At 39.4% G+C, this 15,488-nt stretch overlaps 1 protein-coding gene across 2 annotated transcripts in view; it reads left to right on the forward strand.

Moving 5' to 3' along the window:
- il1rapl2 (interleukin 1 receptor accessory protein-like 2) overlaps positions 1 to 15,488 on the forward strand; it is a 395,763-nt gene that overhangs the window by 66,702 nt on the left and 313,573 nt on the right. For both annotated transcript variants that reach the window (XM_058649406.1, XM_058649407.1), the window contains exon 2: positions 3,414 to 3,531. In XM_058649406.1, the coding sequence (XP_058505389.1) occupies positions 3,435 to 3,531 (97 nt within the window). In that variant the 5' untranslated portion in view covers positions 3,414 to 3,434. The remainder of the gene's footprint in view (positions 1 to 3,413; positions 3,532 to 15,488) is intronic.

Raw genomic sequence — 15,488 nt, forward strand, 5'->3', positions numbered from 1 at the left:
CCGCTGTAAGTCCTACAGGAAGGCCGCCATCTTGGGTTGAAAGGCCATTTTTTGCCTATTTTGGCCCTTTCGCAGCAATGGTGAACAAACTTGTCCTTGAGCTTTCATGGAATCACCTTCAAACTTGGTGAGGTCACTGTGGACAAGTTGAGGAGCTTAGGTTATTAAAAGGTTTCTAATAAGTATCATGGTTTTCAAGATAGGGGGCGGCAAATTTGGTGAAAATTACGAATTTCTCGCAACGCACAACAAAACTCTTACAACTTTGCGATAGAAGGTCCGATCTTAACCAAACTTTGTGGCTATCGATGATGGGCCCTTGCTGAAGATGCCTATGCAACAACTGTCAAGTTTGTAAACATCGCCTCCTGGTGGTGGCAGAAAATTAAAAAAAAAAAGTTACTTTTACGATTTCGGAAATAACTTTTAAAGAGCTTATTGTATCAAACTCAAAATTGGTTAAAAGACTCTAAACACAAGGTAGATGATGTGTGCTCTATATGATGGTGTATCGTTACATGATGTTGCCATGGTAATGATGTAAAGTCTGATTTTTGCGACAAAAAAACAAACTGCTACAACTTTGCGAATCCTAGTCCCATCTGAAACAAACTTACTAGGATTGATGATAGTCCGGCCCAGAAGACGTCTATATGAAAATATTCAATTTCGGCAACACTGGCCCCTGGTGACACGGACAATATGACCTTTGGTATTTGAATGAACTAGTCCTAGAGTTCTTGTGCGATCACCTTTAAACTTGGTGAGGTCACTGTGAACCACTTGAGGAAATTATGTTATCAAAAGTTTTTTAAAATGTCTCATGGTGTACGAGATAGAGGGCGCCAAAGTTGGTGTAAATTCATATTTTTCACAACAAATAGCGAAACTCTTATAACTTTGCTGCGATGGAAGGTCCCATCCCAACCAAACTTCCTATGATTGATTATGGGTAGTTGCTGAAGACGACTATGTTGCTGAAAACAATACAATTTGAAAACAGCACCTCCTGGTGGTGGTAGAAAATACAAAAAAAAAAAACTGTTACAACTTTGCCAATCCAGGTCCGATCTGAACCAAACTTGCTAGGATTGTTGATAGTCCGGCCCTGAACAAATCTATATGAAAATATTCTATGTCCAAATCAGCGCCCCCTGGTGACGGCAGACAAAATTACATTTACAGTTTTTCATGCTGCTTTAACAGGGATTGTTGTATCCACTTGAAACTTGATATGTGAGACCTCAGACCCGTCCAGAACATGTCTGTAAAGGATGAACTCCCGAAACAGGAAGTAAAGTCTAACATTGTCCGATCTTCACGAAACTTGATATGTGAGTCAAGGGACCATCCTTGAACACGTTTACGGACACACATTTCACCCAACAGGCAGTCGGCAGTTTTAAACAGGAAGTGCCCTCTAACTTAGCACAGGGATGCTGAAAATAGTCTGAGCTGAAAATAACTACAACAGAAAATAACTAGTCCCGCAAACGGTGAATGAACGGGAAATGAGCTAGAGGAGTCGCGCGGCAACATGGCCACACAGAGACTTGCGAGCCCTCGAGCTCGAACCCGTTCATTACCGCTTGCGGTACTAGTTCTAATTATTATTATTATATAATTCATTCACACATTTTTGTTATTTGTTTCCATTTCTACACACTCAAAATTCCTCAACTCCACTCCGATCGCATACCCTGGTATATACAGTAGAACAGTATTTCTGATTTTCCTCCAAGTACCATCTCACGTACCACTGGTGTTACATGTACCCCAGTCTGAGAACCAAAGCATTTGTGCATATTGGTAGCTTGAAGCCTGTTTTTGTGTAGCAATGCAAATAAACAGTATAATGGCCAGAAAATAGCATTATTGCCTTGTATGAGATGCACAAACCAGAGTTATCACTCATAAAGAGCAACATAAAATAACACCAGTGGACACTAAACGTGGATAAAAGAGTGTGTGCTGCTTGAGTTAAGTGAAGTTGATAGAGTAGTATCTGAAGGAACAAACAAAAACAGTAGGTGGCCGGGACTTAATCAGGCACCATCCGACATGACAGAAACAAAATTCTCCAACGATGTAGTGTCATTCAGCTACATCATGTTTGAACATTATTTTTTTGTTTTTTTTAAAGTAAACTCTTCCTTGTATTAAAAACTTAGAGGGAGGAAGGGAAGTGAGGACTTGGGGAAATGGAAGAAAGAAACCAAACATGTAATGGTTCTGTAATGTTGTTCGTCTTCGTATGTGACTGTCTTTAATATCTATACAGTATATTTGTAAAGACCATATTTTAAAATGGTGGGGTCTGTCATTCTCTTTGCAGTGGCTCAGCTTGAGAGTAGTTCCTCTCTTTTAGGTTTCACAAGCTGATGCCTAATAACATGGTTTTCGGAGCGATCGAAACTCTTAACACTTTAATGGACAGGTAGTTTCTCTCACAGCTTAAACAGTGTAGTTGGTTCTCTCCCGAATCCTCACAGTATAATAACCCCCATACTGTTGTTTACCTGGGGATGTGAAATCAGCCATGTATGAAAAAGTGCCTGACATTATATTTGAGACTGAGTGTACAATTATTAAAGCTGATACAGTATGAGCAATGTCCTCTTTATTTGCTCACTTCCTGTCCATTGGTGCTTTTAGCAATTTACTGCCTCATGAACATGTTTGGTGGAGGATTTTCATGCACAAACAGCTTCTACTCATGAGCAGAGCCCTATTTGGACAGGATTAGTTTAACATGTGGAGGTGGGGTTTAGTCATTATTAGCAGACCTTCTCAGTTATTTTAGTCCTGTCTGAATGTGTCAGTGATCATACCCGGATGATGAGTTTTACCTGAGGTATCTTGCTCCCCACATTCCCTCCCTCCCCCTCACTCAGCTCTCAGCCAACTTCTTGGCAATAATGCGTTAGTCAGTGTCAGAACAGGGGGTTTAGTTAAGTGATTTTTAATTGAGGCAGAATATCAGAAAACACTCAAACAAAAGAAAATGTTCTAGTATAAGGACATCAAGTTAACAGTGAAGGATGTTAGTGGTACAATTTGTCTTTACTGTTAGGCCTTTTCATAATTACCCAGAGATTATGATTTAGTTTGTCTGTCTATGAGCAATTTTCATCAAAACATAAAGGAAAGATTTGGATCACATTTATGTCAATGTAGGTCATAGATCAAGGAAGTAATTATTAGAATTTGGTTTTGATATGGACACAGATCCAGACTCAGGATGTTTTAAAAACAACAGTGTGCGAGACATGGGGAGTGTTTTAACACAAACTTATCAGCCTGAGCCTTGGTAAAGGTTAATGCTCTCTGATTGCCTTCACCAGTTGTTTTGTGTTATTGCTTGTTGACACATTCTTCTTTAATTCCACCAATGTTTGTCCTGTTTTCTCAAGGTGCCAATTGAGAACATAGAGATGAAGACCATACCACTCTTCTTCTTCCTCTTCCTGCTCTTCCTCCTCGCTCCAGGAGCCTGTGACGATGTCAAGTACATCTCCAAGAGAAACTCAGGTAGGATGAACAGCCTCACTGTTTGTTGCCTCCACTTTCAGCTGTGTCGGTTTGCTGGAAACAAACCTCTCTCTTCTTAAAAGTAGCCCTGTGTGTTTTTGTTTCACATTCAGTTTTCATTTGCAAACACTCCTCATTCTTCTCTTGATAGTACCACCTCTCGTCTTTCCTCAAACTACTCCTCCTCACTTTTGTGCGCTCTCTCCACACACTTCTGTCAGCTCTTTCTTTTCTGTTTCTTTTAACTTGAAGCCATGGATGTGTGTACATATATTTGGTGGTGGAAGACATTTCTTTCTTCCACCACCTCTGTTTTTCTCAGTCAACAATCCTCTCCAAACTCTATCTCGCAGCTCAGATAGCTGTCTGTAAGTTTCCTTGCCTCTTGTATTTTCTGCTGAGGGTGCGTAATGATCAGCCTGTCTGACTGCTGCTGTCATTGTTGCTGCTCTTGTGCTCATTTGTGTATCAGCCGCCAGCTGGTGACAGATCTGCTGATGGTCTTTTATTCCTGATCGATTTGTTTTGTCTTGCTGATCAACAGGACAGACACAGTTTGACTGGTTTATCAATGTTTGTCATGCTGTCTCAATAATGCTTTATACTTTTCTGTATGAATAAGTATCTGTGACAGAGGTGAGCTATACACTCTGTTTACATAAAGACACTTTTATTAGCTGTTTCATCCTCTATGAGCTTGATATACTGTCATGGCTGATCTGCATTTTTATGAGTAGAAGTTCTGGAATTACAAATATTACCGACAGCATTTGTAATTTTATTGCCATGCACCCAAGTCCTGGAAGTGATAAAAACACAGAAAATTACTTACCGATTTTTAGCAAACTCAGGTCATCTAATTATAACAATCCAGTTAGAATCGATTCCCCTGGAATGTAATCCTGTCTCACAATTTTGCTTGCTTGTAAGTGAGAGTGGAGGCCGTGGCAGTTTAATCGGGGGAATTTGTGGCAACCATAACAATCCTGTAGAGATCCTCTGTAATTGCATAAACATACTCCGCATCAAAAAAGTCACATTGTAGGACTTTACTGTTGTGTAGCTGAGCTTTAAATATCCTTTCACACTGTTGTTCTTCTTGCAGTGAGCAACACAAAAGAAGAGGAGGTTTGGTCACATTGTGAGAATCCAGAAATATATTGATAAGTGAAGCTCATTTGGAAAAAACATGACGTGTAGTTCAGTTCATTTTGCCAGACTGAGGGTCCAAAAGGGCCAAGAAGAATGGAATCAGGCTTGTAACAGAGGGGTGCCGGTTCAAATCCCATGACAGGTCAAGGGTTGGGGTGCCCCTGAGAAAGGTACCCAGCCCTCCCTCTGCTCTTTTGCCCGGGTTATATGCCACTGCTCCCACATCAGAATCATCAGAATCAGAATACTTTATTAATCCTCAGGGGGGGAATTGTTTTTGTTCCAGATGCTCCGTGCAAAGAAATAGAAATACAGCAGTGGAAACAAGGCATAAGATATGGATATAAAAAAAACTGTAAAATAGGCAATACGGTGGAATTAAATAAAATATTAGATAAAAAATAATAATACAATAATAAAGTAGAGAATCTGGAAATATATACAACAAACAAATAGTTAGCAATAAAGTGAGGATGAGTATAGTTTGTTTACTATGTGTACTATTTGTAAGGACTTGATTTTAGTTACTGAATTAGGGTTAGATTTCTTAGTTGTGACTTTTATTTAATTAAATCCATGGCAGTTAATTCAGCCTCATTATTGTTGAGAAGACTCTACTTTCCAAGCACGTCCAGCGATTATCTTTAAAAGGTACATGAATATGAGTTTTGGAGCACAGAACCGTCAGAGGAGAAAAAAAAAATGTCTTGTTGTAACAACAAATTTTCTTTTTTTTAATTTTGCTGATTCTTTTGTTTTTTAAAAGCTTGATTTGATATTGATGATGTTCATCACAGTTACTCACTTTGTCTACTGGATCTCTTTCACACTTCCTCTACATTGTTTCTGACTGTGTGGGCGAGCTGGTGGGAGTTTTTGTTTGGTAGTTGCTGTGTGTGTGTGTGTGTGTGTGTGTGTGTGTGTCTGTATTCTCACCAGCGTACAAGCATGTGCAAAAAGTTTGTCATGCTGTACTGAGCAGGGACTGTCTGTGTGTGGGTGCTGTATATATCCAGGTTCTATATCCAGGTATGAGTGTATGTGTCTTTGTGTGAACTCCCCGAGTGCGCTTCAGTGTATTCTCTCTGGATCTACACTCGTCTTCTTTGTGTGTGTGTGTGTGTGTGTGGGAGAGGTGTGCACAGAGCAATTATGTGATCAGAGTAGAGCCAAGCGGACATTTATGTGGGCGGCTGCTACAGTTGGCAAAAGATAAGCTGTTAGATCTTTTCTATCTCTCTCACTCTCTGTGTATGTGTGTGTATGTGTGTAAGAGGACACCATATGGATAGGATTTCCTCATGTCAGTCTCCCCGCTGCGCTTTGATGCAGCATTCACTGCAACAAAAGGGGACAAATTACCGTGGGACACAGCAGAAAGCAGGAGGATGATCGGTGGGGACATGTAGTCATTTTTGCAGACCAACAAATAAACAATACAAACGTGTCATTTTAAAGGGAAACAAACAGTGCTAATGGTCAATCCTCACCTCTCTTATCAAAGATCATCCATGAGAGCAGGATCAATGCCTTCTGTCAGGACAGAGTCACTTGCTGGCATACAGTAGAAAATAAAATAAAAGTAATACGAGAGAGTCAAATGGACATCTTAGATGCACCGACTTCTTTAAAAAATACAATGTGTAATAAAAACAGCTACTGCATTAAGCAGCTTATATAGGATACAGTGTAAAGCAATATTGACTTGCAGTTACAAATAAGAAAATGGAGCGATCATTTGTGGATTAAATTTAAGTGACTTCTGGTGTTTTCTCAAGCATTTCAAACCACCAGTGTACTGATTATCTGACGTTCGGGACTCATTGTGCTTCTTGCTGCTTCAATATATCACTTGTTCCAGCTCCCCAGTTACGTCAATATCTGATCTGAAAGTCCATTCTGTGAAAATCTATCAGTCTTGTCCTGTTTTGATTTGAAAAGTTTGACTCTTTAAAGTTTCAAACCAGGGGATTCCTTTTTCCTTTTTTTTTAAAATCTTTATAACAGAAGTCCCTGCATGCTTTTCCTCCATTTTACCTTTGTAAAACCTAGGTATTTCCTTTGAATGAGTAAGAATAAATATTTCTGTCTGCTTAAAATCTAAATAATGACAAGGTGTTGGTCAGTTACAAGTCTACAGTACAGCTTCAATAATTATTGACAGATATCCTGAAAATGTTTGCATTATTCCCAAAATGTATCCCCTCATAATGCTGAACATCCCTCATAAGTGTTTAGTTTGACTGTCTTTCAGGCATTTATAGTTGTTTCTACTGCTTCCCCCCATAGATTCAAGTCTTTACATTTCTTCCTGTCCTCAGAAAAGTGTAAAAATGTATTTTTTCCATTCTAAAAATCATGTTCAATCACATTAGGTTTATTATGCTTTTTGGATTATATTTATTTTGTAGAGTAAAGTAAAACAGTCACAAAGATTAAGTGCAGTGCAGTTGGATGCAGAAAATCCATTGGATTTATTTGAAGCCTCCACTGACAGAACTCAGACAGTTCACACATTATGTCATAAAAGACAAAAATGATGGTGGATGTAATGCTGTTGAAGTAACTCCATTTACACACAGCCGGAACTACTTCTTAAATTAGCCCATTTTCCTGGAGGTGCTAATGAGCCTGACAGTTGCTACACAGCCATGAGAGGGCTGAGAATAAATGTCTGGAAGTCATACAAGCACACACACACACACACACGCACACGCACACACCCACCCACACACACACACACACACGGCTGCAGTCACACCATGACACCCCATTTACATGTATATAGACACACATTTTTACATATTAGTCCTGACACTGATAATCACAGGGAGTCAGATTAAGTTTGAGCATCTCTCTCTTCATCTCTCCTTCCTTTCCTCCATTCATCTCCCTTAGTCGCGCCCAAATGTTAACAGCTTCCTTGTTCTAGACAAAACCAAAAATGATCATGTTCCTGGTCATACAGGAAGAGAGTTAAGAGGCAGAAATGAAACGCGTGGTATCGGATAATGGGATAGTTAGACAAATGTTTTCTTGCTTCTTTTTAAGCTCCACAACAAAGACATGAACACAATTAATCACAGAGTACAACAAGGCACAAGACTGAGCGGAGTACAGTACTGTATGTATTTATGCTGTTGTCTGCATTGTTGAGTAATAAGATGTTTTTCCAAGTGTTCATGAAAAAATAAATGAACTCAGTGAGGCAGAAATGTGTTTTTCTAATGCATTTTCTCATATAGGATTAGACAAATTGGACACTAAATTAGCCGTAGGTGTGAGTGTGAGAGTGGATGGTTGTTCATCTCCCTGTGATGGAATTGCGACCTGTCCTAAGTGTACCCCACCTTTCGCCCCCTGCGATCCTCATAAAGCAGTAGAAGATGAATGAATGAATGAATTTGATCATATTGAATCATTTCTATGCCTTAAATCTTACCTATATTCCTGATCATAATGTTTCCTATAACTATTCCATCTTTATGTATGCCTCTTCTTATTGTGTCTTTCCCTGTTTATTTTAATTTTTTATGGACTCTGCACTGTAAGACTCCACATGATTTGCTGATATCGGTTTGCCGTGTGTGTGTGTGTGTGTGTCAGGGTGATTGAGAACCAGCTAATGTCCTCGTGTGTGTCTGTGTGTTTTCTGACGCAGCTAAAACCTCAGATCACAGAGCGATTAAATGGCAGTATGATCTAATCGCAAATTAACTGCGGCCATGCAACGCTGAGGAAAGAAAAGAGAACATATTGTGTGTGTGTTTGTGCATGCAAGTGTCTGTGTGTCACGCTTCGGTGTCGTGAGACATGTCTTCATTGCACATTATATAACATTAGCCGTGTGTTTGTGTGTGCGCTGACAATCGTTGAGGGAGACAAGGACACACACAAACACACACACATACCTCTAACAGCTGAATTTGCATTAGAAAGCACGAGATGTTGAGCAGATTTGAAATTCTGATGTCGACACATTTTCATGTTGACTCACGTGGTTTTTACGCTTGGCTGTGATCAACTTTGCTGCATAATGAACATGAACATCAGGCACTGTGGAGAAGCGACTGCTTTTTAAGATGGCTCTGTTTGAAACTGTAAATTAACAGATACAATAGGAAATATAAAAGCTAAAGAATAAAATAAATCATTACAAAACCATAACAGAATGTGCCATACAGGACGTCCTGTACAGTGTTTTTTGGAGACATCCATTTCTTTTACCAACACTCTTGGTGTTGGTAAAAGAAATTTGCTGAATGCAAAAAAAAGCTAAATTACTTATTCACCATTGTGCAGAATGCAGTGAGAGAGAAACAGAGTGCAGAGAGGGAGATATTCAACATTCATAAACTCTTATTGTAGCACAGCAGCTGCAGACAGACAGAGAGGCAGATTTGTTTTGCTTGGGATGCTGAATGGTGCAGAAAAGTGAAACAGGTTACCACACAATATGTATTTAAATTTGAAATTTAAAATAAAAAGAAAACTGTTTCAGGCTTTCTGCAGTGCGTCCACACATTCTAATATAATATAATATAATATAATATAAATGGACTCCCTTTTTTTTTAAAGGTCTTTAATACTCAGTAATCAGTCTGTGGATGTTCCCCTTTACACTGTCCCTTATCTCTCTTTCTGAATCAGAGAACTTTAGTGCACAACTTAAAATCAAGTTGTGTACTGATTCCTGATCACTGTAATTATATTGTTGTGATCGGTAGAGCAGCATGAACGTTGGACAGCAGACACGTTGTGGTCAGTCCATGACTGATATATATGCCATTGCATTAGGTTATACAGAATTACATGCATCTGTATGTTTGATGCAGATATTGAGTCACACAGAAACAATGACAGGACTAACGTATATAAAAAGTGTCTGCAGCACAGAGGTTTTAGCACTCTTCTTTGTGATGCTAAAGTCATCACAAAGAAGTCATCAGTGATGATGACTAATTAAGTGGCTTTGTCGTCAAATCACATCCATTGTTTGTGTATATTTGTATGGTTTTCTGCTCACACATTAACCACAATTAATCTCACTGCTGCTCTCACTGCTGTCCTTTCCTTGCCACTTCTAAGACAACTGGCTGCTTGTGACTATGTACTGACATACTACAGTTTTCAAATAGAGTAAATAGGGTGTTATAGTAACTGCTATAAGTAGCTGCTAATTTGTTTTTGTTTTTAAAAAAATTCTAGTCAGTCTTGAGTTGACTACACCGTCAAAGGTTGGTTAATTTAAAAATAAATGCTGAATACTTGCCATTATTTCTGGCCATTTTCATCACACTCTGAAAACGCTCCAGACATCACCTCACCAATCATATGAGAACACAGTAACACAGTAACCTAATGTTTCGCCTTGTCCAAGGATGCTGTGTTCACTTGCCATATTTCTCCTCCCCCTGAACAAGGACATCAATTTTCTCTGAGGAGCAGCTTTTGTGGCCAAGCCTCTCCAGACTCTCCTGTCTCTGTGGCCACCGTGGCACTGCACTGGGTTTACACTGGATTGTAATGCAAATTTTCATCAAATTTTCAAAGATTTGGTCAAATAAAATGTGCAAATTGTGGGTTACTTCCCCAAGATAACAGTAGGTGACACTGAAGTCACCACAAAAGGACAACAAGGCGCAACTTGATGATGGAAATACAGGGTGCCAACAGAGTTCCTGATATCACATAACCAGTGCTGGTTTCAAATTGTGAGTTTACAGGGCACTTTAAATCTAGGTTGATCAGGAACTATATCAGATAACCCGACAGGCTGAATCTGATCCTTAAAATAATATGAAAACAGCCAGAGTGGACATTATTCCAGACCTACAGCTATACGTCAATACTAACATTTTTGATAAATGTTCCCTCATTCTACTACAGAGAACGGATTCTGGTTCTCCGGCTTGTCCGGAATGTGAGAGTGAATGGCAAACTGTCTAGGGTGTACCCCGCCTATCGCCCTATGTCAGCTGTGATTGGCAGAGCGCCCCCCGCAACCCTCCGGTGGAGGACAAAGCGGTAGATAATGGATGGATGGTTTGAGGAAGGCCCTTTTCTATTCCAAAATGAAGCTCCAAACAAGGACTGTAAAGATATGACCTCAACCCCATCGAGCACCTTTTAGATGAACTGGAACAGAGATCACGAGCCTTCTTGTCTAATATTAGTGCCAGACCTCATGCTCCACAGAAAGAATGAGCACAAATAGAAACACTTACAGCTGCAAAAGGGGAACCAGCTCCACATTAAAAAATAGGTTATTACAGGCCCTGTTGGTGTAATGGGCATGCATCCCAATTCCTTTGTCCGTACAGGGTATGACCTGGTTTATATGCTAATGTTTACATATGTCTATAGATATAAACAACGCAGCTTCCTGCCGAACTGGTGTCGTTTGATTGATTTGATTCCAACTGTTGCATGAAGGGATTGCTTGGCATCTGCTAGCGTTGGCTATATAGGTGTTGGTATATGATAGGATTTTTGTACTGCTTAAATTAGTTATTGTGTTAATATTTGCTTCTTGCAGTGGGGGAATGATGTGGTTTCCTCATCAGTCCACACATTCCTCCTCTCTTCCATTTTGTCCACCATTTCTGTTTCTCTTTAAGTGAAGAAAAATGCAAAAGCATTTGCGATTTCATGTGATTTCTAAACACCCTCTTTCAATTGCTGATACTGTTTCTGTTGCACTCATCTGCATCTACCTTTTATCAATATGCCAACTTCTCCACCTCCCTCAAGCATAACAACTGTTATTGTGAGACTTTTCTCCATTGCTTCCAATGCTTCCATTCAATGTTTTTATGTGAAAATCAAAAATGTGCATACAATCAGGCAGATGGAAGCACATCTACTGGCACAGGGAATGATGGGAGAAGGCCAACCCCCTTTACAAGTGATGACAATGTGTCTCCAATTCCCACCTTGATGTAGCTGTGCCAGAGTAACACCAGTCCACCACACCAGTGCCAAGACAGCACTATGTATCAGTATCTAGAATGATGCATTACAGTTTTGTAAGACGACAAGTTTATAAAGCATTTTGGGAAATGCATTCTTTTATTTTTGTAAAATTTGTTGAGAGTTAGAAGGATGAAAAGGCTCTTTCACTTGATGAAGTATTTAAAACTAAAACATGCACTTAAAAGAAAATGTTAACCAACTTAGAGTTCAACTGTTTCTTCTTTAATTTATTTACTCCACTCTCTTTGTCGCTCTCATTGCTGTAGTGTTTTTTCTTCTGTGTCTACTCTTTTTGCCTATTTGTCTTTATTGTCAGCTTTAGAATGGAGTTCATCAGGCTTAGGGGAAATAAAAACACACACACGTTAAAATGTGTTGAAACTACACTGTTGTCCATAAAGAGATGGATTTAAAGCTTGATAGTTACTGAATCTGAATGTGGAAACACATTTTTACCTATTTTATACTTGGACTTGGCTCAGGCAACTACTTTCTTACTTAGAAGGGGTAGTAAATGAGTTAGTGATATGTCAAGCAGACTGTTGTGATCAGATCAGTTTTCTTCAGTGGTCTAATTGGTCATTATATTGGAGAAACATGCTCATTGTGCAGTTTGGTGTAATTATGTGCACCATGCTGAACATGGGCAAGAGGAAGAGGAGCTGTCCCAAGAGAGAAGAGATCAACCAACTGATAAGTATAGCGCAATAAAGGCTAAACTTTCTACACAGCTTTTCATAATATTAGGAAGTTTTAGGTCTACATGACTGCAGCCTGCCTTCATGGACAAGACCACAGGAGGAAAATTGACCCCAGATTAAACAGGGTCATAGTTTGAACGTTGGAAAAGAAACTCAAGAAAAAATACCAAGCACACCAAAGATGCAAAGTTGACCTCAAGGTCAAAACTGGCTCCATGGAAAAAAATTGGGCATCCACACTTTTTGAAAGAGAGAGAGATGGATAGAAGGAGTGAGAGAGAGAGAGAGAGAGAGAGAGAGAGAGAGAGAGAAAAGCCTGACTGGAGTTCACTTAAATGCAGGCTGACAAGCTACAAAGCTTCTGGGAAAATGTCCTTCAGACAGACGGAACAAAATTAGAGCCTTCTGGTCAGGCACATCAGTTCTTAGCTGGCCGGCTGTGAGTCCTGATCCTAATCCAAGTGAACATCGATGGCAAGAGCTGAGACACTGAGTTGAGATAAGGTGCACATGAAACCTGAGAGAAGTGGAGCAGTTTGCTCAGGAAGAGAGTGAAAAACTATGAGCTGTAGTGTAGAACTGTCATGAAGACCTACAGAGCTTCAGTGAATTGACGAGTGAGTGATGAGTTATTGCTCCCAATATTCTGTGATCTTTGGTTTGAACAAACCTTTCAGCCTTTAAAACTTATGAAGTAAGTCGAAGATGTCTTTAATTTCTTTCTACTTTCTGCCTCTTGCTCTTCATCACACTTCTTTCCTCAGACCCAATGTCTTCATGTCTTGAGCTCCAAGGTCATATTAAAGATTCATATACTCTCTGGTTCTGCAGTCAAATATTGATAAAGGCTGATGCTCCCTTAACTCTTTTCACCTAAAGGTTTAATTCTGCACGCACACACCCATCTATAGTACTCACAGATACCAATATGATTGTACAAATACAAGCATACACATTTTCTACCCAAAACATCTTAAGTCTGCCATTTTATGAATCTGCTAGTACTCTCATAACTTGTCTTTCTTAAAAGCAACAAACTCCTTCCCCTCACCTGTCTCTGCAGCACTGAAATGCCTTATTATAGAGGTTTGTCTCAGAGATGCACAGCATTCGCCCAACATAACCACTAAAGAATAAAACTGCCAGCTAGTAAACATGGATATGAGGGACGAGACTGGATTGAAAATATTTAGAAATATCTTTGCAGATGTTTCCTGTCCATCAGCAGTCCTGAAATCAAGTGCATTTACTGTATGTCACACTTGATGGATGTCCTCTAATGTCAAAAACCTGTATCTTCCCTCCTTGAATATTTAGATGCAGAGAGAGTAATTTTCTCTGTGTGGCCGTGATTAGAGTTTGACGTGTGCAGGAACAAGCAGAAATCTGAGTTATGATTGTGTATGCAAATGACATGGGCCTGATGGTGAAGCTCCACACATACACAATGAAGACACTCTTCTGTGCAGATTAAGACCGTTTGTGTTCATAGGTCACACTTATCACATTTGCATATACATCCTGGGATTTGAAATAAGATTTACTTTTGACAGGCCTTGTTGGTGGATTATTAAACATAATCATTCCAAAGGGAAAATTTTACCATAGGTTTTTTTTCATGTGTATCTGAATTGTTGACACAATATAAAGCTTTGTGTTTTGCATGTGTGCATATAACATGTAATGAGAATCTTTCTAATAAAGCAGGATCAAGCGTATTTGAGGGCATATTTGTCCACTTGCATGTGTGTGTGTCTCATATGCTACCTCGGAGGATGAATTTCTGGAAGTAGTGATTATGGTTTAAGTAAATAACTGTGTAAGTGACCAATGACACTATATGTGTGTATTTGACAGTAATGAATTTGGACAGCAGACCCTGGGGAAATAGAGAAAATGTGAACCTCTATTAATTACCCCTTTAACACACACATGCACCCAGAATGTTCAGAAAGACACAAGCAAGGACTTATACAGACTACACATATCAAATAAGCAGATAAGGGTATATATTGTACACACAGATTTATAATTCCTGGCTTTTAAAGTGTTTGCCCTTCTGATTATGGATTTCTCCATTTTCCTTTTTGGGCTTTAATGATAAAATATTTTCCGATCAATTCCTTACATTCAGTTTAAGACACAGACACCCATTCATACACACTGCTCTCTCTGTTTTCTACATCTTTAACTCAATCTCTTTTCGCAGTGGAAGGCATGCATTAATTATAACATGATCAATTATATAAAACACAGCCTCGTAGCAGGACTTAGAGCCGTCATACACATACACATGCACATGCGGATATGTACATTACCCCCCCCCCCACACACACACACACACACACGGGCACATTTGCAGTGGCAGCACTAATAAATAAACACAGAGTACATATGCAGTGCACAAATAGGCCTGTAAACTAATTAATGTTGGAACACCTGCCTTATTCAAAGAAGAAACCACACTGAGTGTAAGAGGAATTAACCACAGGCTCAGCATCTGAAAGCACATACACCCATATGAAAAACATACCCACATGTACACATTGAAGCACACTGCTATTCAATTAACTGTCACATAACATGATCCATATGATTTTTCATCTATTTTAAGGTTTTTTAAAGCACAAATTGTGAGAGGATGAATATCCTTTAACAGTTCTCCACACTAGATTTAAGAAAGGTTGCCAACCCCAAGAAGATGTCCAGGATCACAAGAGACTGTTGGCACACATAATCAGTTGTTTACACGAGCCTTCACAGTAGCTTTCGCAAACTAGAAAGCTGACAGGTGCTTTTCCACTATACAGTTCCAGCACGCCTCGTCTCAGCTCGGCATGGCTCGTCTGTATGCGTTATTATACTACGGCTGCATGAAATTGTTGTGATGTCGTTTTACAGGCGACACACATAAACTAGTGAATAGTAACTTTTAATGCATTGTTTAGTGTACTGAATCATCAGAGTAAGTTAATTAAAAAGATTTGATTCACAGAATCGTACTTCCTTCATAACTGGAGCACAGACAGTCACTTGGCTGAAATATGGCAAATTTTTCTTCAGGATTTTTAAGTGGTTTTAACTGATTTACAGTTCCGCATTGTTCGCTTTGATGCCTCCGGTGATGAC

The sequence above is a fragment of the Solea solea genome, chromosome 14 (assembly GCF_958295425.1).
Source record: "Solea solea chromosome 14, fSolSol10.1, whole genome shotgun sequence".
NCBI lineage: Eukaryota > Metazoa > Chordata > Actinopteri > Pleuronectiformes > Soleidae > Solea > Solea solea.